General features: G+C 37.6%; 2 protein-coding genes across 2 annotated transcripts; both read right to left on the minus strand.

Annotated features, from left to right (window-relative positions):
- Window positions 1-6,322: 6,322 nt before the first annotated feature.
- LOC140861643 (uncharacterized) lies at window positions 6,323-6,979 on the minus strand. The gene is made up of 2 exons (XM_073264668.1): window positions 6,580-6,979; window positions 6,323-6,465 (listed from the first exon to the last, which is right to left on the minus strand). Exons 1-2 carry the CDS (start codon window positions 6,977-6,979, stop codon window positions 6,323-6,325), a joined length of 543 nt encoding a protein of 180 aa, XP_073120769.1.
- Window positions 6,980-6,988: 9 nt separating this feature from the next.
- Window positions 6,989-8,464, minus strand: LOC140861652 (uncharacterized). Its single transcript, XM_073264676.1, has 2 exons — window positions 8,013-8,464; window positions 6,989-7,700 (listed from the first exon to the last, which is right to left on the minus strand). The coding sequence occupies exons 1-2, from the start codon at window positions 8,462-8,464 to the stop codon at window positions 6,989-6,991; spliced, it is 1,164 nt and encodes a 387-aa protein (XP_073120777.1).
- Window positions 8,465-24,489: the final 16,025 nt, after the last annotated feature.

Genomic DNA, 24,489 nt, shown 5'->3' on the forward strand with positions numbered 1-24,489 from the left:
TTTAGACTGAAATGGAGAGGTAGAAGTGTGATTGTGAGCAAGAAATGAGGCCCTCGGATGACCTATTTATATGCGACAATCGGAAGCTCCGATCCCCGAATGCATGCCACGTTCCGAGTTGCTCTGATCGAAAGCTCCGATCTCCACATCGGAAGCTCCGATCTCATGCATGCGATTGCGTGTCCAAGCGCTGGTGACACATCAATTAGTGCGTATGGCCTAACCTTCAGAAGTTTCGATCTCACCCTCAGCTTCCGAACTACCTATCTTCTGGTTCAGTGCTTCTGAACCCAGTTCGGAGGGTCCGAATTCATCGGTGGTTCCGAAGACTGTTTAGAACATTTATGATCTAATTAAATATCTAACTAATTAAGATTATGATTCTTTAATCATATTTTACCATTTAATCTCGTAAAACGGGATGCGGGTTACTACATATATTATGCATCCAATAGATGAATATCAATTGTCACATAATTCGTTGCTCACATAGATACTCACAGTCATGGTGGATGCCCAAGAAATCAAAACTCCATAAATATATAGATGACAGGTTTGAATGTCAATTTCCATTCAATAAATTACAATTAAAACGAATTAATTGTTATTCAATGCATGTCAATATGTGGTTGGATGCAAAAGCCTGTTAGTCAATGAATTAAGATTGGCCTCAGAATTTTATATTTTGAAATAAATATCTATGCGATTAGCTATTAATCACATTTAAACAATTAATCACATTTAATAATCGATCGGCGACCAGTCAGTATCAACTCGACAACTCCAATTAATTAACACGTAGAGTTTCTTCAATTTTTTTTAAAAAAATCGTTGGATAACAAAAAAAATGTACATATTTATAGTTTATTATCTTAAAATTGATTCTAAAATTTTACCAAGAACCCTAGCTCAAAATGTTTAGATATGTTATTATTTTTTTTTGTGACGTGGAAATCCGCAGCCGCTACCTTCGGTGCTCACTGGGTAAACTCCCGAACTAACGCAATAGCCTGAAACTACGTTAGCCAGGTAAACCACACTAGGGAAGCCCTGTGTGACAAGCTAGTCCAAAAAGATGTTGGTAGGGAGAATCAAACTCCTAACCTTTGGTCAAGAGTTCACCTACTTCACCAACTTGGACACCCCTAAAGGCTAGATATATTATTTTTGTTCCCAAAGAAGCCGTCTTTGGTTCAGTTTATCAATTCATAAAATTTGTTTGATAATTTTTTTTAAAAAAAATAAACGTATCAACTGTCAAACTAAGATATTTTTAAAAAGTTGAGTTACTCCAAATCATTTGAGAAGATTTTTTTTCAATATTTTCAAAATACCAAATTATCCTAACTGATTTTATAATATCTCATATATATATCCTCCTATAAAATCTTATGCAAATTAATTTTAAAAACTACTTCAATGATAATAATAAATATTATATAATTAGTATTTTTCATATTAAATAATAATAATAATAATAATAATAATAATAATAATAATAATAATAATAATAATAATAATAATAATAATATACTAACTATTATTATTATGAATTAATATAGTTCTTGGCATAGGTTTGGAACTTCTCAAAGGTGTTTCATGGTTGGGTTGGAAACGAAAAAAAAAAACTTATATATGAATGTTTTTCTTAAATAATTAACAAGATAAATAATGTAATCTAAAATTACACAACAATGATAATTTCAAATTCTTATAAAGTTGTATTAATGAGATAAACTTTAATTACCAATAATTTAATTTGTTATAAAAATAATATAAATTATATTAATGTATTATATACATTAAATTTACAAGTAGTTTCGTTATATATAATTACCTAAAAATAATACATCTTTTGTTTAACAATTTCATGTTCAGTTTAATTCTAATAAAATTTATAAATGGTATTTTGGAAACAAATATCATACGGTATTTTGGAAACAAATATCATACATTTTGATTATTATTATTTTTTTATTTTCTTTGTTTGTAAAAGAGTGTATAATTTATTCTTAAAATACAATAATAAATTTGGTAGGTATTTATAGATATTAATATTATTTTTTTTAGTTTTTAATAGATTTTCTATATATTTCAAAAGAATAATGAAAAATATGATGATTCTCGGAATTATATGTTGATGAATTTGATTCTGATTTTGATGCATGGGTGATGATGTCGGAAATTTCCTTCGGGTTTGTTCTGGTAGAATGGATCTTCGAATTCCCTTAATGAGCAGGTCGGGTCGGGTACGGATATATCCTGCACAAATAGAAACTAGGTTAGAGGGCGCCGAAGATGTTTTCGGCGTGACCCCTCCGATGCCTATGTCAGAGCTCAAAAGATTGAAAAAACAATGAAGCGAGAGAAAATATGTGATGCGTGAGCCGAAAATGTTTTCGGCGTGACCCCTCCCCTCCGATGCCTAAGTTAGTGCTCAAAAGATTGAAAGAGCAACAAAGCGAGAGGAAATATGTGATGCGTGAAGCAAAGAAGTGAATGTGTAAAATCATGAATAGCACTTGTATTTATAGGAGTTGGAGGGATGTTACCTTATTGAGATATAACTTGCTTTGAAATAGGACTCTTCATTCATTGGACAAATCTGCAATTCATCCCTATCTATTAGATATTTACGAATGAACAAGTCTATCTTTATCATATAATTTGAGTATCTGAATCCCACTTGCACTAGAATAGGCGAGTTCGGCCCATTACACCCGATTCGGGCCGGTCCATTAGATCCAGTCCAGGTTATGACCTAAACACACATACGATATTGGGCTGGACTATAATATCCATAGTGATTTTATAATTAGGCCACTCCTTATGGACCAATTACGAACGGGATCGGGTTGAAATATTTTTTTTGGATATCAATAGTACCTCCCCAACTGGTCTAAAAGAAGAATGAATTTTGACCATGAGTGCGCGTCGAGTACCGAACCCCATGTGTTTCCTTTGCACGGCTCAGATGTTGATCCTCGTGATGTGCTTCTTTTAAACGATCCAGATTTCTTCGACGGTACACTTCCCGAGACCTGGAAGCATTGTCATGTCCAGTCTCGAGCCATCGATTAAAGTAACGATCAACGATCCAGATTGATTCATCTCTTTTATAAATAGCCGGAAAAAAAATTTCATTTTTACTTTTCACAACTACGATGTTACTATGTTAAAATTTCCAGAGCACCCCCAACCTGAGCTGAGTAAGCCCGTCCCGGAGTGATCCTTCCCATTCTACCTAATAAAATCTCTTTCTTATATAAGTCGTGTCTTTTTTTATATAAGATTAATATGTCTTCCCTTGATGAAACATCAGATAGGGAAATATTATAATTTGTAGAGGCATCCTCCCCCCGACCTGCAATACCCAAGCCTCCCGACTCCCATGAGTCAGATACCGACTCGAGTTCCTCTTAGACTCGAGAAGCCAAAATGAAAAGGCTTTACAGGCTTAGGACCGACGAATCCCGACTAAGAGCGGAGGGAAAACAATGGTATGAGGTATTAGCTTCTCACTTGGGCCGAGATATGGGTTCCACCATTAGAGAAAAATCAGGAATGCTGGACTCCTATGACGTGATACTCCCGGGCCGCAAGGATCGGGCGCATAAACCCCACTCAGACTTCTTAATTTTTAGCTTAGATCAAGTAAAAATGGGTCTAAGGTTTCCCGTCCCGAGCTGTATTTTGCACTTATGTCAATATTTTTGTGTATGCCCCAACCAATTATCTCCGAACTCTTTTAGCTCTATTCTCTCGCTGGGTGTCCTATTTTTCTTTTTTAGAGTCCCCTTAAACATAGGGAATTTCCTCAAATTCCTTCAGATTAAGAAGATTGCCCAGGGTCGCTTTTACATGTCTATGCGACCCGAGTATCCCTTTTTGAGAGGGAAACCTAGTTCCCACAAGGTATGGACCAACAGATACTTTTTTGTCAAGTCTGATCAGCCCTGGCTATGCCGAGCTAACTGGGCAATGAACTTCACAATTTCCGACCCCCAGCCATATCCACCTTTGACTTTACAAATTTTCTCAACACTATGTATGTCCAAACTTTTGATATCGAGAATCTGATCGAAGATGATTTGCTCTGCAACTATGGCTTCAGTGGGAAGGGGATAGAGATTCAGGGGATATAGGTAGGACCCCTTTACCCGTGCTATCACCATATGAACTATTTTTCACCCTTGCTCATCTATTGTATCTTCTGTAGATGACAGGATTCGCTCGGCCATAATGCCTGCTAATGTCAAAGCTGCTATGAAAAATCTGAAAAAGGAAAAAATCCGAAGCTGCCGAGGGTGTTACTAATCCTGAGTCGGATACTACTGAGCCATCCAAAAAAAAACTTTCGAGAAGGTTAAAGACCAGGGCCGTACGGTATGCCCGAGCCCACAACCCAGATTCACGTTTCTTCCTCTCGAACCCATGGAAAAAGCCTTGCGGTGGATTTCAAACCCCTGACTGATGCGGAAGACCGGGGTTCTGCCCCTCAAACCGGGAGCCCTGAGATGTCATTTTTTTCTCAACCCGACCTAAGGGAAAGTTTGGGCATGATTCAAAACCTCATTTCCCGAGCAGATTTAAAAATTATGCAAGTTGTTCCAGACCTGGAGCTAAACATAACTTTGCCTTAAGTTTTATGCAAGTAAATTGTTATTCTGAACTCCCTGTCATGTACATCGAGCCCCTTTTTATTTCATAACTCATTATTATATATTTTTTACAGAGTCTGGCTTGGTGGGGAGAGATCACTACTTGGGCTTTTAAAGCTCGTGAAGACCACTCCATGAACCAGGAAGCCTTTGTGAAGCGTATTTCCGAGCTCACGCGGAAAACTCGTGACATGAAGACCCTGTGTGGTCAATTGTGGTTTTTTTACCTAGTTCGGGTTAAATACACTTCATGATTGTTTGAAGTATTTAGGAATTTTTTTCTTTTTATGTATGAACTCCAAGGGTCCGGGCTTCGCCTATCTTTCTGAACAAAAAATTTCAAAGTATTGACACAAAAACTCGATCCCGATATGGATATTCCATCCATCATAAATTCTGCCAAGTGTGGAATGTGAACTCACCTTGAATTCGAACTTATGGTCAGGTCTGTTACCTAATTGGATTTTCAAACATGATAAATATTCCTGAACATAAATTTAAGCATGCTTTGGATTCTATAGAATATGAAAAGAATGCCTAATCTAGAGTTGGGATCTTTTTTTAGTATGAAATGTCGAGCCAACCATTTTACTCAGCCCTCATTGTTTAAAAGATGAAATCTCGACCCGAGGTCAATTAAAAAAAATGAAACATGAATTTCAGTCCCGGACTACATAATTCTGGACTGAGCGCGGGACATCCAATGTCACTGTGAGAATAACATCTAACCTCAAACCTTATTTATCATAGTAGCATAGATCCGAGTGGGATATCAAACACAACTTGCTGTAAAATGTATCCTGTTTGAAAATTAAGTTCGTTTTATTGCTGGGAAAAACAACATATTTTGAAAGTATATGGACAACACTCGACCAGCATAAGTCATGTGACACATGTTCGCCCGATCTGGCCAGTTTTAATTTAATTTTTGAAGAAGCATGGCTGAAGGCTTTTAATGTCGGTCCTGACTGGACTCTCAAAAGCATTGAGATAGATCTTTGATTCCAGACCTGCCTGGACTTTCGATACCACTGAAGTGGGTTTTTGATACCAGACTTGCCTTGATTTTGATACCACTAAAGTGGGTTTTTGATGTCAGACCTGCCTGGACTTTTGATACCACTGAAGTGGGTTTTTGATGCCAGACCTGCCTGGACTTTTGATACCACCAATGTGGGTTTTTGAACATGTTCTGCTTGAGAACCAAATGGTAATATTTCATTAGGAAGAAATGCTTCCCAAAAATTATAATAAAGCATATTTTTACTCATGACGATAGGAATGAGACTTGAAACGGAATTAAAGCACTGACTCTTTAAACTGGACGAAAAATGTTGACTCTTAACACAAGAAATAAGTAACAAAAAAAGATGACTAAATAGTTGGGTACCAGCTCAGTGATGTGCTCAGCATGACAAAATAGACCCGAACTGAGTTTCTAGGGATAGTATCTTTTCAAGTGTTGGGAATTCCATGGTGTTTTTCCTTTATTCCCTTGGGCGTCCTCCAAGTAATAAGCAGCTACTCGGGATTTTCCTATCACCTTGAATGGTCCTTCGTACTTGGCGTCTAACTTTCCTCTCTCTCCTTGATGTTGAATCTTTCGCATAACCAAGCCTCATTCTTGAAAAGCCTTAAGATGCACTCTTTTTATTGTAAGCTTAGGTCATTCTCTTTCGATAGGCTATAAGTCTTATCGCTGCTCGGGCCCTGTTCTCTTCCAGTAAGTTGAGATCCATTGCCCTTAACTCTTGATTGATTTCCCCATACGCAATTACCCCAGCACTCTCTTGTCCAATCTCTTCTGGAAGGACAAATTCAGTCCCATAAACCATTTTAAAAGGGGTTTCTTCAGTCACAGATCGGGTTGTAGTCCGGTAAGACCAGATTACAGAAGGGAGTTATTCTACCCACTTACCCTTGGTTGTATCCATTCGTGTTTCAAGAGCTTGAACTATTGTTCTGTTAGTAACTTCTACTTGTCCGTTCCCTTGCGGGTATGCCCCAGATGTGAAAACTTGTTCGATCTTCATCTCTTGACACAATGATCGAACATTAGCTCCACAGAATTGTCTTCCATTGTATGACACCAACCTGTGCGGGATCCCAAATCGGCACACTATATTTTTCCATAGAAAATTGGGTACTTCTCTATCCGTAATTTTAGGTAGGGGCTCGGCCTCCACCCACTTAGAAAAATAATCGACTGCAACCAATAAGAACTTCCTTTTCCCCATGCTAATAGGGAATGGTCCTACAATATCCATCCCCCATTGATCTAAAGGACAGGCAGCCACAACTGCCTTCATGTACTCCATAGGTCTCCATTATAAGTTGGCATGTCTTTGACAATTATAGCATGAATTGACTAGATCTGACGAATCTTTCCTCATTGTATGCCAGAAGAAACAAGCTAAGAGAGCTTTACTAGCTAGAGCAATACTACCTAAGTGACTCTCGCAACAACCTTCATGAATTTCTCGTAATACAGAACTTGCCTTGTCAGGGCCCAAACACTTTAATAAAGGTTGGGAAAAAGATATCTTGAAAAGAATTTGGTCGACCATGACAAAACGCATGTCCCTCCTCTTCACTTCCTTAGCTCTCTTATTGTCGCTCGGTAATTCTTTCTTGGTCAAGTATTTATGTATATCGTATCTCCAATCGCCTTCTGGTACTTCAGTTTTAATATCGTCAAGAGTTTCCAATTGAGAGATGAGTTCCCGACCTGGGATGATGGGGTCAGGACAGTCGCCCAAGGCTCTCACTAAGCAAGCCAAGTGGTCGACTTTAGTATTGTCAGCTCGAGGGATGAGCTCCGTGTTCAGCTCGGTAAATCCTTCTTTGGCTTTGTCTAATGATCTGGCATATTTCAACATATTCTCATTTTTGATCTCAAACTTCCCATTACTATGTTGTATGGCTAATTGAGAATCCGAATACAGTACAGCTCGGGAAATACCAAGATTCCGCGCAGCCTTGAGTCCAAGTAAAAGTGCCTTATATTCTGCTTCATTGTTGGAAGCTCGAAAATCCAACCTAATTGAGATATTAGTTTATTCACCCCAGGGAGATATAATTACTATCCCAGCCCCACTTCCTATTTGACATGATGACCCATCTACGAAAATCCTCCATTGCTCTTCTTGGTCTAACTGAACTATATCTACCAAGAAGTCGACTAGGGCTTGGGCTTTTATAGTTGTTCGGGGTTCAAATTTAATGGTGTATTCGCTCAACTTTGTAATCCACCTGACAAGTCATCCCGATGCATCTGGGTTATCTTCAATTTTTCCCAAAGCACTATTGGTAAGTACAGTGATAGGGTATGATAGGAAGTAGGGTTTTAACCTCCTTTCTGTGATAACCAAATCTAAGGCAAGTTTTTCTTGAGTTAAGTAATTGAGCTCCGCTCCCTTCAAGACATGGCTGATAAAATAAATTGGCTGATGATTCATCCCCTCTTTCCTGACCAAGATCGAGATGGCAGCTCGGGGAGTGACAGCCAGATAGAGTAACACCTCTTCTCCTTGAACGGGCTTATTTAGCACAGGCAGCTGTTTCAAATAGGCCTTTAATTCCTGAAAGGCCTTCTCACTTTCCTCATTCCATTCAAAATTTTTTGTCCTCCGTATTACTTTAAAGAAAGGGAGGCTTTTGTCTGCAGATCTATTTATAAACCGAGCTAACGTTGTGATTCTTCCTGTTAATCTTTGTACCTCTTGTATATTCCTGGGTGAACTCATAGAGATGATGGCTCGGACTTTTTTGGGATAAGCTTCAATTCCACTTCTTGTAACCATATAACCCAGGAATTTTCAAGCCCAAACTCCGAAAGTGAATTTATTGGGGTTTAATTTCAGTTGATAGTTCTTCAGAGTCTAGAAGGTTTGAGTCAAGTCGGTAATGAACTGGTCGGCAGTTCGGGTCTTGATCAGGATATCATCCACATAGACTTCAATGTTCTTTCCAATTTTTTGCTTGAATACCTTATCCATCAATCTTTGATATGTAGCCCCAGCATTTTTTATCCCAAACAGCATGAACACATAGCAGTAAGTTCCCGTTGACCACTAGTAGAAAAATGGCGTAAGACTTCGGTTAATAACCAAAGTCATAGGACCTTTATTTACCGAAGTAGTGTCACGTGAAGTAATAGGGTATGTTTTTACTTCGTTGAATCGCCGAAGTCTTATACGAAAAATTACTGAAGTCTTTGGTCATTTTTTGGAGGCAGAATTAGACCGATGCCGAAGTAAAAACATATATTTTACTTCGCTCATTTCATAATTGACGAAGTCAAAAATATACTTATACTTCGGTAGTTAATGATTTTAATGAAGTAAAAACTATGATTATACTTCGGTGTTTATACGAAGTTAATTCAATATTTTACTTCGCTTATTAAGGAATTACTGAAGCCATAGAATATCTTTTACTTCATCAATTTTGGTAGCAGACGAAGTGATATAATATCTTTTGCTTCGTTAATTTCATATATTACCATAGTAAAATGCTTTCTTATACTTCGTTAATTTCGTATATTACCGTAGTAAAATGCTTTCTTATACTTCGTCTATTAATGAAATTGCTGAAGTAATAGAATATGTTTTACCTCGGTATTTTTATTAAAATACGAAGTAGAAGATAACGATTTACTTCGTTTATTCTAAAATTGCCGAAGCAATAGAACACATTTTATAAATTAAAATTTAGATATACAATAATGCTATAAATATATTTTTGAAACTTAAAAATACACTAATAATTAATAAATCCATCCCAAAACGACACATACATAAATCAACAAGTACTCTATCCACCGAAATAACCCGAAATTATATGCACATATCCACACATATTTTATCAAAACTATACGTGTACACATCCACACGTATTTCCTCAAAAAGAAGTATTATCCCAATTTCAAATGACATATTCAACCACCTAAACATGTACACATCCACACGTATTTCCTCAAAACAAAGTATTATCCCAATTTGAAATAACATATTCAACCACCTACATGCGAGTAGACGAATTCACTCCATTCACTTCTAACTTCATCAAATTGTTCTTGACTGTACGCCTTATTCTTGACGCATCCTACAAACTAAAATTAAAAAAAAATAGGAATGTCACGGTAAACCAACAAGGCAACTAGTTGCAAACTGAAATCCAAAACAAAGAATAAGCAACCTATTTGGTATGCATGCTGACATGTATGATCAGCTTAATTGTTATGGGTTTTAAAACTTGCCACAAAAAATGTTGTTCAATAATACCTTTGCTGCCAAGATCAGTTCTCAACAAAAAATTTATCAAACCAAGCCAAGCCAAGCCAAATACAATCCATACACTGTTGAAATTAATTGATTATATTGACACTTTAAAATAGATTTGTTCAAAACATAAACAAATTCTTAGCAGATTGTGTTAGCATGCTGACAATTTAAAATAGATTTTTTCAATCCATATGCATGCTGACACTGTTGTTCAAGATCCTCTTTGCTGCCAAGATCGATTCTTAGCAGATTGTGTTAGCATATGATGCCCAATTTATCAAGCCAAGCCAAAAATAAAATGTAAAAGCATGCAAGTTCATTGAAGCCTAGGCTCAAGAGACCAGGCAAGGGAGGGCTTGAGACACAGCAAACTACCGCTCGATCCTTTAGCACATGTGATTCAGAAGCTATAGTGCTGAAACCATCACTAACAGAAGCTATAGTGCTGAAAAACCATCACTAACAGAAGCACTAACAGAAGCACATGTGATTCCTTTTGCCATCTGGTAATAAAAACCATATGTCATTTGAACTATAGTGCTGAAACCATCACTAACATATTTTATCAAAACTATACATGTACACATCCACACGTTCTCTCAACACGAATTATGTTCCTTTTGAAATAAAGCAGAGCATAAATTAAAATTTGAAACTCACCATCGTTTCCACCCGTAGAACTTCACATTCAACTATTTCCTTCATATACCTCATCACATAATATCCACATTCAACACCACCACTTTGTTTCAGATTTCCCTATAATAAAATTGAAACTCAATTGCATCAATCACAATCCAAATAATATTTCCCTATCAATTAATGTCATTCATACGTAAGCACACCACATACCATCAGTTGTTTAAAACCTGCTTGACCCCACTACATTTAAAAAGTAACAAGTTATTTTTTTTTCATATGTATAAGTGACTGCATATATAATATACTACCTACTTCATCACTATATTTTTCCATGCATCGTCTCGGCATCTGTTTGTTGTAGAGTCCAACAAATATATCATATTTTCAGCTACATTGACGATGGTCAAGATCCAATGGTACCTAAAAAAATGTGATGTTGAAAGAATAACTTGCGAGTTTAGAAACAACATAAAATAATTGACTAGTATCCATTATATATTTATAAAGAACTAAAATCATACCCAATGTTGTATGGGATAAGGCATACGCTGTCTCTACAAACCGCTTCCAACTGGTTTGAGATATGTTGTGACAAGTGACTGCCATCACTGTCAAGTGGGCATGTAGGTAAGTGGCCAGGATCCACAAATGAAATGCAATCTGTATGGTCTTCTTCCTTCAAATATTTGTAGAGGTAACTGCACTCAATATTACATACATGGGTGAAAAATTTATCATAGAATGGACACAAACCAAACAAAATAGTAAATATGCAAACAAAAAAATTAAGTGCAACATAACATACCCCATGTAAACCAAAATCTGTCTCGCACCTATCTCCCTCATCTCCATAAATGGAACGATATCTTCTCTAATCAACCGTAGGCTTTGAGAACGTCCAAACATAGATTCCTCAAACTCTATGTGAATGTTGTCATCTTCGCCCATCAATCTAACAACATATGAGTAGTTATACTTGCAAGCCATGGGTAACTTTTTTTCAATCTCCATGAACGTTTCACGCTGTCCAGCAACATCCATAATTGCAAATGGTTGAGGTTTCTCTTTCTATAATTTAGAATATTCGTACAATTTAGAATAAAGAAAAATATTATCCAAGAAACATATATGACAATTGCAAACATATAATACAGTAAAGCTTTTAAAATACCTTTGTCCTTGGAAAAATTACCAACACTTTTGGCCAACTAACGATGACTCCAAGTGAATCCTTCATGACTATTGGTCCACAATTCATTGGGATTGGAAGCTCTGCTTCATCTAGGACAACGTCAATCAACACCTTGAAGTTCTCTTCCCCAAGTGGAAGATCTTGAATCGTAACAGTTGGACCTCCACTTGATACTATTGTGCCATATGCCACCACATCTCCACGTGTTTTCACGACAAGGTGACATTTTTTCCCCTTGAAAAACAATAAATTATCATATATACATATATAATTCAAGAACCGGAAAACTTGGTACACCCACGGTTTTGGCCAACCAAAGTGGTCGACTGATTCATCTGGTTGCACTAACAGCTACCAAGTAAGCCATGGCCAACATGCAGATTATGGTTGAGGGAGTTAGGGATGATGCAGGCCTTATATAGTGATATATGACATGTACTTATTATTGAAACTGAATTCAATTATTTATGCTAAGGGAAATAAAACAGGCTGGCTATGTAACCTTCCAGTCAACTAAACATCCAAATTTGAATTTCAGCCAGCGCTTGGGGAAATAAAACAGGCGAGCTATGTAACTTTTCCCACACACGCACTGTTATATATATATATGTATTATTTTATCAGTCCTTTGGCTTAAAGTCACTATCAATGATCTATAAATTGATCCTCAAATAATCTATACCAAATTTAAATTCATGTGAAATCGAGTAATAAATAACCATCATGTCTGGAGGGCCACATTCATAAAAACCTTCAAAATCATCAGACAGCTTTGGGTTCAGATTTTTGGATGCATTTGGGCCCTGAATTTCGGATGACTTGTTTGATTCTACCATCTCAGAAGCTCGATCGGTGATGATTGGCATAACAGCAGCAAGTTGCGCCTTCAATTTCTCCAACTCCTCCTTCAAAAGTTTAGTTTCTTCCAACTGTTTTTGGGAGATTTCCATCGTAGTTGTAGGGACTGATTCCCTTTTCTTTTTAGGAGTTTTAAAGAAAACTTGAGGTGTTACAAATCCGCCGACACCTCGAACCCTCCCATAATGTTCCTGGCTGCCTAATGCAATGGTTAGGACATCATTCATTCCAGAAACTTTGAACTCTCCACTCTCCACTCTCCTTCTTTTCCAACAAGTCATCCTACATTTATAAACATAAAAAATCAATCCAAGAGATATATATATGAAAGCATAATGGAAATCGATAAAGTTAAAAATTTACAATTTTTGCAGCGATTTCTGATGTCTCTGTATTTGTAATTTTTCCAGCTTTGTCTTCCCGAGCTTTGCGCCAAAGAATTGATCTGTCAACTTCTTCATCTTTGGCAATTATATTTTTTTCCTTTTGCAATTCAAAAATTCAGAATCTTAACTGAAGGGCTATCAAAATATTTTCAAAAACAACATAGAGGAGAATTATGGACACCAAATGTGATTAACAAATAAATATATACAAGTACGTATATTCAAAAAAATAAGACAGTGTATTATACACGAAAAAAATGACAATCGAATGACTCAAAGCTTACCAGCTCAGCCTCCAAGCCATAATAACCTTTTCGAGACAGTCTATGGTGATATTTACAATGCTTGGTCCGGTCTTTTTGCTTTTCATGAGTAATCTATATCAGAATTTACTTTAGTTAAGTACGGAAATTAGTCATTATTAAAATAAACATGGAAATTCTTAAAGTACCTCCCATGATGGATCTAGTCTTGCATCCACAAATGCCTTCCAATCTGCTACTGGTAGCTGATATTGACTTGGTGGAGAAATCAACGTTTCAGGATTATGTCTGTTGGGCCAGACATATCTACTAGTCAATTTGTTTTTGAAATCTCTCCATTTTTGAGCTGCTGAACTCATCACAGCTGACTGGCTTTGTGGCGCTACTTCAAAGACATTCTGGAAAAAAAAATATGTTAGTTGAATGATTGAATCGAATGGATTCAATCCCATAAAGAAAATTTATGTGTATAGACAAGAAAACAGTCAATCTATAGAGTAATACAACAATGAACCAATTAATGTTCATATTTATTATGTTTGGAAGATAAACTTACCGATATCTCATCCCAAACCTTCTGTTTTATGTTTTTTGGAACATCAGGCCACGACTTTATATTGATTGGCAACATGGATATAGCAATGGAGCCAATGTATGATTGAAGTGCCCTCCCATTTGCATTGTATGTTGGCCGCCCCAAGTCATCATAGTCAATCTTTGATTTTTTTCCCCATCTTGCAGCAGCAGTTTGCTTAGCCATCATTGTACGACCTCGCTTGTTCTTTTGCACATCTACTTGTTCTTCCCCATTAGTAAGTGCATGTGGCTCTGCATCTTCACGAGTCTTACCAACACTTAATCCATGCATCTCCTCAACTACAGCTTTATTTAATAATAACAAAAGACATAATAACATATACATAAACATAAGGAAGGGACAGGAGAGTTCATAACATAAACATTAATAATAACAATAATAAAACTAATAAAAGTTCATAACATAAATTTTTGAAGTACATAGAGTGTCTTTACTCATACATAACAAAAAATGATATAAAAGTGCAAAACATCATTTTTTTCTGTTCGCTTCCCAGACACCCTCGTGTTCTGTTCTAAAGTATCTTCCATGAACGGGAATTTCATGAGTAACAACATTGTCAATTGGTCGGGTCTCGGGAATATTAGTCGAACAATCATCCTCCCCCTCATAACACTTATTTGGCACTGGGAGCACAATAGACCATCCTTTTCTTGCTGGGTCATCAATATAAAAGACTTGATTGACTTGACTTGCAAGGACAAATTCATCATTCCTGTGCCCTCTTTTGTTCAAATTGACCAAGGTGAAGCCACATTCATCGTTGTTTATTACTCCTTTGTCATTCGCAACCCAAGCACACTTGAAAAGTGGAACTTGAAATTGATGATAGTCCAACTCCCATATTTCTTCAATCACTCCATAGAAAGACACATCAGCCATCAAAGAATTTTTATCTTTGGCACTACTAACAAGCATGGTGTTTGCAACTAGAGAAACCCCACTGTTTTGGCAAACTCTCTCATCATCTCGCGCCTTTGTCTGGTATAAATTGCTATTTACCACATAACTACTATACTTGATGACTTGGGAGCGTGGTCCATGAGCCAACCATGCCAATGTCGATGTCGTTCCACCATTGCAGCTGTCTATTTCAGTAGCCACCTGAAATTTATTTAATTTGAACGAGTGATTAAAATAGTAGATGCAACTTACCGCAAAATGCTTCAAAAAATATTTATTCATCCACCCAACCTTTGCACGAAACCAGTCAATGAACCTCTTATTGTGGGCATCTTGTATCCATCTTTCATCTTTCTCTTTTTTCGGAAATATCGATTTCAGAAAGGTCTTGTGTTCACTGTGGAAATATTTTTCCATTAATTTTTAAAATACAGCAGATATTGACAGATAAAAAAAGTGCAGAACTAAGTATTAATGCAATAACTTACATTATGTAGGGAAATACTTCTCCAGTATTTTCCAGCACAGTCCAATGTGCTTGTAGCATATCACTTTGTCGCACTGTCATTGGTGTGTTACATGCTAAGAAGCCAGGAATGTTTGAATTGGGGTCTCGGATTGATTGAGGGATCCCAACAGGATCAACTCCATTGAGGTATTCAGAACAAAACTCAATTGCTTCTTCTGCTAAATATCTCTGAACAATGCAACCTTCAGGATGTTTTCGACAGCCTACATAACTCTTAAACACTTTCATGCATCTTTCGAATGGATACATCCACCGGAAGCAAACAGGTCCACATAATCGAACTTCTCGAACAAGATGCACTGTTAAGTGCACCATAACATCAAAGAAAGAAGGGGGAAAGTACTGCTCCAATAAGCAGAGCGTAACAACCAAGTCAGATTGCAGCTTATCTAACTTGGCTACATCTATAACCTTACTACAAATATCTTTGAAGAAGAAGCATAATCTTATGATTGCGTATCTAACATGTTTTGGCAGCGCATCACGTATGAGTATTGGCAGAAAATGCTGCATTAGAACATGACAATCATGAGATTTCAAGCCTGACAACTTCAGCTCAGACATGAACACAAGATTCTTCATGTTCGATGAGTAACCTTCTGGAACTTTTATATCCATTAATGACTGGCACACTTGTAACTTCTCTTTTTTTGTGAATGAGCATGCACTAGGAGGAAGATATGTTTTTTTCTCACCAAATTTAGGTCTCAATTCAGGCCTATTTCCCATTTGAAGCATGTCCAACCTAGCTGCCACATTTTCCTTAGTTTTTCCTTTAACATTCATCAAAGTATTAATGAGGGATTCAAAAACATTCTTCTCGATGTGCATCACATCGAGACAATATCTAACATGTAGGTGTTTCCAATAAGGAAGATTGAAAAAAATTGACTTCTTCTTCCAACATTTTCTGAAATCTGTTGCTCCTAAATCCTTTTCCTCTGTACTGCCTTCCACATTATTCTCCTTCTCCTTCTTTCTCTTTTTACCTTTCACACTGATCTTATTTCCAAACTCACACTTTATGTTCGAAAGCTTGTCATATAAGGTAACCCCAGATAATGGTGTAGGTGTTTCTCCATGTTCTTCTACGCCATTGAACTCCTTAGTTTGCCTCCGATAGGGATGAAACCGTGGTAAGAATCGTCTATGACCAAAAAATGACATTTTCCAAATGCTTTGCATAAGTATTTTCTCCGCATACTGGACATGCAAAATAACCATGTGTAGTACATCCACTAAGGATACCATAGGCAGGAAAGTCATATATGGTCCATAATAAAACTGCTTTAAGAGTGAAAAACTGTTTTCGATAAGCATCATAGACACCATCAACTCCTTCCCACAATCGTTGCAAATCTTCAACTAGCACATCAAGGTAGACATCTATATCGTTACCTGGCTGTTTAGGTCCAGAAATGAGCATAGTTAACATGATGAATTTCCTCTTCATGCACATGTTTGGAGGCAGATTATAGGTGGCCAACATGACTGGCCAGCAGCTGTACCGACTACTAAGGTTGCTATGAGGATTAATGCCATCAGCTGCAAGTGCTAAGCGAAGATTTCTTGGCTCACTTTCAAAGTCGGGCCACATATGATCAACCAACCTCCAAGATGGTGAATCAGATGGATGACGTAACTGACCAGCAACTCTTGTGGTTTCTTTATGCCAAGTTAAATTTTTTGAGGTCTCTAAAGATTTATAAATACGTTTGAATCTTGGTATGGGGGGAAAATACCACATCACCTTGGCAGGAACACCTTTCTTCTCAATGTTCTTCTTGGTTAGCTTCCAACACGACAAGCCACATTTAGGGCAGCTTACACAGTCTTTATATTGTTTTCTATAAAGGATGCAATCATTGGAACAAGCATGGATCTTTTCATGACTCAACGACAAACAACTCAATGTCTTTTTTGCATCATACGTTGAGGATGGCAGATTGTGATTATCTGGTAGCATATCCCCAAAATCTGTTAATATATCTGAAAATAGAGCATCACTCATCCCATGCCTTGCTTTGGTATTGTACAGTTTCACTAGTGCACTCAACTTTGTGTAACGCTTACATCCATTGTACAATGGTTTCTCTGCGTCCTCCAAAAACTTCACAAATGCTTCTGGATTTTCTGTGTAGTTCTCGTATGCTGCCTCACACATATTAGGTGTTTCAAAGTCTTTGTGATAATCATAAGTTGGATCCTGGTTGGTACTCCAATTTACTCTATCATTTTCGGCAGACTCGCCATGCCAAATCCAATTGGCATAATTTTGACTAAAACCATGAAAAAAAAAGATGCTCTCGATGAAAGAGTGGGTACCCGGTGAGCCAACTTGTGGCTAAGGGCTTTGATGACTCTTTGTATAAACAATCTTTTGTTTAATATAATTTACACTTTTATTAATGGCAATGACTTTATCTTTCTTCATATTGTTATATTGTGATATACTATTGTTGTTTTGATAAAGACCTTGAATATACTATAGTGTATGTAAGATGTGGTAGAACATGGAGATGTCTATCATGAAACACATCTTATAGTCACTGTATATTCTAAACTGTTCCTAGTCGATTGAGCCGTCCGATAATAAGGATAAGGATCGCTCGAGTTTGAGACTAGCATTTGCGATGCGGAGTACCACGTTTCATTGGTAAGGAACATAGAGATGTTCAAAGCATGCAAATGGATATTCATACGATGAATGATCTAACTACCCTATCCGGACTTTCCAAGTGGTTATCACTTATCGAGTGGATATAGTCCGCGGTTTTGGTTGTACACCATTAGTCCTTACTACTTGAGACATCATTGAGACTCTATATGCTAGTACTGTGCTTTGACTCGTTTACCGACTCTATTGGGGTCATCAGGTGTCAGGATTGGGTACAGTTACAACACATGTAGGAGTCGATGCTTTGTTGTCAAGGATTCACCACATACTTGCGAGTGTGGATATCCTATGCGATCTGAGGAGATATTAGTGTGACGAATCTCTGGCCAGAGTACATGATGTGATTTAAGAAATGGTTTCTTAGTAGCACATGCGATGTCACTATTTGATCTTCAAGATGCATTGCATAGTTATCGAATCTCGAGCGACTCTCGATATACCAATGGTTGTTGATTCGATCGGGATATATGGATGAAGGAACCGTACTGTACGCTAACCAAAATCTACTGGTTCTTGTAGGCACTATCAGTGATACCTAGGGAATCATGGGGCGATGTTGCTAGGCGCTCATACCATGATTCGATGGGCAAGTCGGAAATTGTTGTTCCGAGTCACAAGGAGTTGTGAGCCCACGGCTAGCTGTATCCCTGAACCATTGAGGGTCACACAGTGTAATGGTTTTTTAATCTCCGTTGAGATAGTTAAATTTAAAGAGTTAAATTTAATGAACGAAGAAGTTGGACTTCTTATTTAAGAGTAGAGGAGTAAGATTTCCTAAAATGACATAGGGATGACCATTTTTGGAAATCACTGAATTCGGATTCAGAAAAATTTATCTTGACTTTAAAAGGTGCAGAAATGGTTTCTGTGCACATTGGTAAAATCGGTTTATCAATCGGAGTCACGATGAATTTTATATTAATTTCTGAACATGCGGGCTTTGCTTGTCGGGCCTGAACTTATGACTAATGGGCCCTAAGATGTTAGTGGCCTACATTATAAATAAGTTATTGCAGTACAGAAATTACACACAATAGGTCACAATTTTCGAAAACCTAAGTAATTTTCTAACGTGTGTGGCCGCCCCCCCTTACCCTCTCTCGGTCAGAAAAATCCAGCCTGTGATTTTGAATTACAGTCTGGTTTAACGAATCAAATTCGTTAATCTCTTCGTAGAAAACTTCTGATAGATTTTCTAGTGCAATCTATCAGAGGGATTAAATCTCTATTCGTGGACCTGATTGAAGAACAGTTCATCCATCGGTTCCAGGGAGATACAACAAGAGCAGAGAAATCTGTTGGTGTCCAAAATCTCGATTCGAGATTAAAGGTAAAAATTTTATAATTGTTATTTAATTTTTACACACACGTAATTTAATCGTAAAGATTTGATACCCAATATGGAATTGTTCCATATAATAAATATTTTTAAACTTCCGCTGCACCGAGTATCAATCTTGTTTGATCTGAAAGCCCTGTTTTCTATCAGTGGTATCAGAGCCAGGTTGCTCAGATCAAGCGATTAAATAAATCGATTGTACAAAATTTTTAGGCCTCGGTTTTGAAACAAAATAAATATTTTAAAAAATAAAAATATTTTTCGGGCAAAAACCCGGGCAGCGATTGGATCGCTGCCCGGGAGGGGCAGCGATGGTCGCTGCCCCAGGCAGCGCACGGCGCTGCCCTGCACAGCGCTGGGCGCTGCACAGGGCGGCGCACGGCGCTGCGCAGGGCAGCGCTCGGCGCTGCCCAGGGCAGCGATCGTCGCTGCCCTAGGGGCAGCCGGGCTGCCCGGCCCGGGAACGTCCCGGGTGGCCCGCGGGAAAAATTATTTTTTAATTTTTAAATTAAATTTTAATATGTTAAAATTCTATTTTTGGTCCGATCAAAAATTGTTTTGATTGGTCCACGAGGCGTCGGATCGAATTGTTCGAGTCCGAAAATTTTAAAATTGATTTTTGGATAAATTTGAATTTTTGGAAAATTTTAATATTTTATCCTTTAATTGAATTTTGAAATTAATTAGTTTTTGGTACAATTGATGGTAAGATATGATCTTATGGATATATTGAGTAAAATATGATTTTATGTATAAAATTGGATTTTATAGATAAAATATGATTTTATTTGATAAAAATATAAAATATGATTTTATATGTAAAATAAGATTTTATGTATGAGATATGATTTTATCTTTTTAAATTTAAATTTCCATTGCATGTTATCCAATAAATTAATTTTGAATTAAATGTTATTGGATAAGGATGATCGATTGCCATGACCAATTTTGTAGGTGTATGTTAGGAATTTACATTTGTTTTATTGTTGTTGGTTTTATTAATGGGCCTGGTTTATGGCCCAATATGAATGTCATATGTAATAAAAGTGGGCTTGGTTTATGGCCCGTTCCCACCCCTTAAAAATGTATCCCCTACTTGTCATTGTTATTTATTGTAAATACATTAGATTTAGTGGGAGATCAAGATTTGAAGATGGAGGTGGGCCCAGCAGACAATAAAGACAGAAGAAATGTAAATTGGAAGCAAATGTAATAGGATTGCATTTCATACTGCATATTACCTAGGATTGGACTAAGACTCGTGATTGGCAACCACGGGTCGATTAGAAATGGAATCGATCATCCTATATAATATGTGATATTATAGTTGTATGCATGTTTTAGACAAAATTGTGTGAATCCGACAAGCATACAAAATTTTAAAAATGATGAGACAAATTTTTATAATTAAAAATCCCTCATTTTAAATATGATTTAAAATTGATATCAAGATAAATAAAGGAAATTTAAATTTGTTTAAATGTTCCTACCTTCCATCAACGATCAATGTATGAGATGCTACCCGCGGATACGGTCCGGCTCATATTATTGGGGGGGCCCGTTCGTCGGAAAGCTGTACATTGGATCGACACATGTTGTAAGTTGGGTGGAACTCCCATGGGATCGGCTCATATTATTGGGGGATCCACATGGCGACCGTCCATCACAACTTAATATTGATGGGTCATCTTGACATGTCACAATAATCGGCGTCATATTATTGGGCCCTTATTGGACATGAGGTAAAAACGTGGAGGTTGCTTTGGAAGCAATTGGGCTCTACCTTTTGAAAATTATGGTTGGCTGATATTATTCGGGACTATAAGTTTGTCAATTGGATTCCATGTTCTCACTAAGGAAAACAGTTTCCGTTTTCACTAGAGGGTAGTGAAATCGTTAAAATAGTGGGAGTGAGATTCATAAAATAATTTCGCCTATTTTATGTCTTAGTAAATTGCTTAAACAATCACTGATATTTGTCTGTTTCTTTTCAGTATTTCATACAATGAATTCGCGTAATCCACTTTTCTCGATCCTCGAACAAAATAAGTTGACTGGCGCAAACTATACGGAATGGTTCCGTAAGTTGAAGATTGTCTTGACTTCGGAGAAGATGCTCTACGTGTTAGAGAAATCTCCTCCGAAGGAAGCACCAGCTGACGTAAGTCCGGAGGAGTTAGCCAAACTTGATACATGGTGGGACCATGATATCAAGACCAAATGCTATATGCAAGCCTCGATGTCTGATGAACTCCAGAGGCGATTTGAGGACACCGTGAATGCTGCTGACATTCACGTTCAACTCAAGGAACTTTTTGGGGCTCAATCGAGGGCTGAAAGGTTCGCTACTGTAAAGGAGCTAATGATGTGTCACATGCGTGAAGGGACTTCGGTCCGTGATCATGGGGTACGAGTGATTTGGCTCATACAGAAGTTGGTAACCCTTGATTTGGTGTTGGAGCATGAACTCAACGTGGACTTACTACTTCTGTCTCTTCCTTCTTCGTTTGACGGATTTGTGGTAAATTTCAATATGAACAAGATAGAGGCCTCCCTTGAAGAGATGGTCAATATGCTTGTGACATATGAATCCACATTAAAGAAGGATAAACCGGCTTTCTTGGTGGGCTCCTCTTCTTCTGCTAAGAAGGGGCCAAGTACGAAGGGTAAGAAACGTTCTGCCCCACCCAAGAAAGTCGAACTCGAGAAGAAGTACAAGACAAAGGCTTCAAACATGGAAAAATCCAAGGATGTTTGCCATTACTGCAAGAAGCCCGGTCATTGGAAGCGTAACTGCAAGGAATATCTAGAGCAGTTGCGAACTGCAAAGGGTATGTTCTATATTGAAATAAATGTTTCACTTAATACTACTTCTTGGGTATTGGATACCGGATGTGGATCTCACATTTGCAATGATTTGCAGGTGATGACAAGAAGTCGCAGGCTTAGGATGGGTGAGACCCAGCTGAGGCTCGGAAATGGTTCCAGAGTTGAAGCAAAAGCCGTGGGAGATGTTTATTTAATTTTGCAGAACGGTTTTAAGTTACTTTTAAGAGATGTTTTATTTGTTCCGGATTTAATTAAAAACATTATTTCTGTTTCTATGCTTGATAGAGATGGTTATTCTTGCAATTTTGTGAATGGGATTTGCAATATTTACAAGAGTGAATGTTTAATTGGAAATGGACAACTTGAAAACGATCTATACAACTTAAAACTAAAAGACGTTCCAATAAATTATGTTGATAAACCGGCAACAACAAACAAAAGGAAAATCGATAGCCAAAACCCGGCAAACCTTTGGCACGCTAGGCTAGGTCATATTTCCTCAAGGAGGATGAACAAGCTAGTGGGAGAGGGCATGTTTGATATGTCTGATATTAACTCTCTACCTACTTGTGAATCCTGCCTAAAAGGAAAAATGACTAAATCTCCTTTTAAGGGGAAACCTGAGCGTAGTCAAAATCTGTTGGATTTGATCCATACAGATGTTTGTGGTCCATTTAGAGTTGGGACTCAATATGGCCACACCTACTTCATTACCTTTACTGATGATTATTCAAGGTATGGGTATTTATATTTAATGAAATATAAGTCTGAAGCATTTGAAAAGTTCAAAGAATTCAATGCTGAAGTAGAAAACAAGCTAGGTAAAAGTATTAAAGCACTTCGATCGGATCGAGGTGGAGAATACTTGAGTACCGAGTTTTTGGACTATCTGAAAGAGAATGGGATTCTCTCTCAGTGGACTCCTCCTATGACACCACAGCTGAATGGTGTATCGGAGCGTCGTAATCGAACTTTGTTGGACATGGTTCGATCCATGATGAGCTTCACTGAGCTTCCACCTTCGTTTTGGGGCTATGCGCTTGAAACGGCGGTATTGTTGTTGAACAACGTCCACACTAAAGCAGTGGACAAAACACCATACGAGTTATGGAATGACAAAGCTCCTAAGTATTCGTACTTGAGGATTTGGGGATGTCCTGCTTACGTGAAGCGGACAGTGGGAGATAAGTTGGATAGTCGATCCAGCTTATGTTATTTTGTAGGGTATCCGAAGAATTCAATCGGATATTATTTCTATTATCCTGCTGAAACAAAGGTGTTTGTTTCAAGGAATGCCACCTTCTTGGAGAAGGAGTTCTTATTGGATAAGAAAGGCGAGATGATGGAACTCGAAGAAATTCGAGAAGAACCCGAAATACAAAATAACGATCCTACACCTCAGGAACCATTGCTGGACACGCCTATACCTAGAAGATCCGAAAGGACTTCTAGACCTCCTATTCGATATGGTCTTCTTCTTGAAGGGGATCAAGGTGAACCCGATGTTGGATGTGATCCAAGAAACTTCAAGGAAGCAATTTCGGATGCGGATTCAAATTTATGGCTTGAAGCTATGCAGTCGGAAATAGATTCGATGCATACAAACCAAGTTTGGTCTTTAGTAGATCCTCCCGATGGAATTGTTTCAATAGGGTGTAAATGGATCTACAAGAGAAAGCTTGGGCCTGATGGTAAGGTATTGACCTACAAGGCGCGATTGGTGGCGAAAGGTTATACTCAAAGACAAGGAGTTGACTATGATGAAACCTTTTCACCAGTTGCAATGTTCAAGTCCATAAGAATCCTTATTGCCATAGCTGCATGGTATGACTATGAGATATGGCAAATGGATGTGAAGACTGCTTTTCTTAATGGAGACATTAAGGAAGAAATCTATATGAAGCAGCCTGAGGGGTTCACATCCATGGGAAGCGAGCATAAGGTATGCAAGCTTCAGAGATCAATTTATGGTCTAAAACAAGCATCAAGAAGTTGGAACCAAAAATTTGATGAAACAATAAAAGATTTTGGTTTCATCAAGAATCCGGAGGAACCATGCGTGTACAAGAAAGTAGTTAAGGATGCTGTGACATTCTTAGTACTTTATGTTGATGACATCCTACTCATTGGGAATGATGTAGGGATGTTGCAGTCAACAAAGATATGGTTATCAGGTAGATTCTCGATGAAGGATTTGGGTGAGGCATCCTATATTCTTGGGATACAGATCTATAGAGATAGATCTAAGAGAATGATAGGACTCACTCAATCAACCTACATCGACACCATATTGAAACGGTTTTCAATGGATGGGTCCAAGAGAGGAC

This window comes from Henckelia pumila, chromosome 1 (genome assembly GCF_033568475.1).
Source record: "Henckelia pumila isolate YLH828 chromosome 1, ASM3356847v2, whole genome shotgun sequence".
In the NCBI taxonomy this organism is placed as follows: Eukaryota; Viridiplantae; Streptophyta; class Magnoliopsida; order Lamiales; family Gesneriaceae; genus Henckelia; species Henckelia pumila.

Coding starts and splice junctions, on each gene's coding strand:
- LOC140861643 (XM_073264668.1), bottom strand. CDS start 6,979: ATGGAGTACATGAAGGCAGTTGTGGCTGCCTGTCCTTTAGATCAATGG. Junction 6,466..6,579: donor ACGAATGGATACAACCAAGG/GTAAGTGGGTAG, acceptor TTGTCCTTCCAG/AAGAGATTGGACAAGAGAGT.
- LOC140861652 (XM_073264676.1), bottom strand. CDS start 8,464: ATGGTTACAAGAAGTGGAATTGAAGCTTATCCCAAAAAAGTCCGAGCC. Junction 7,701..8,012: donor TTGGTTATCACAGAAAGGAG/GTTAAAACCCTA, acceptor TATCTCAATTAG/GTTGGATTTTCGAGCTTCCA.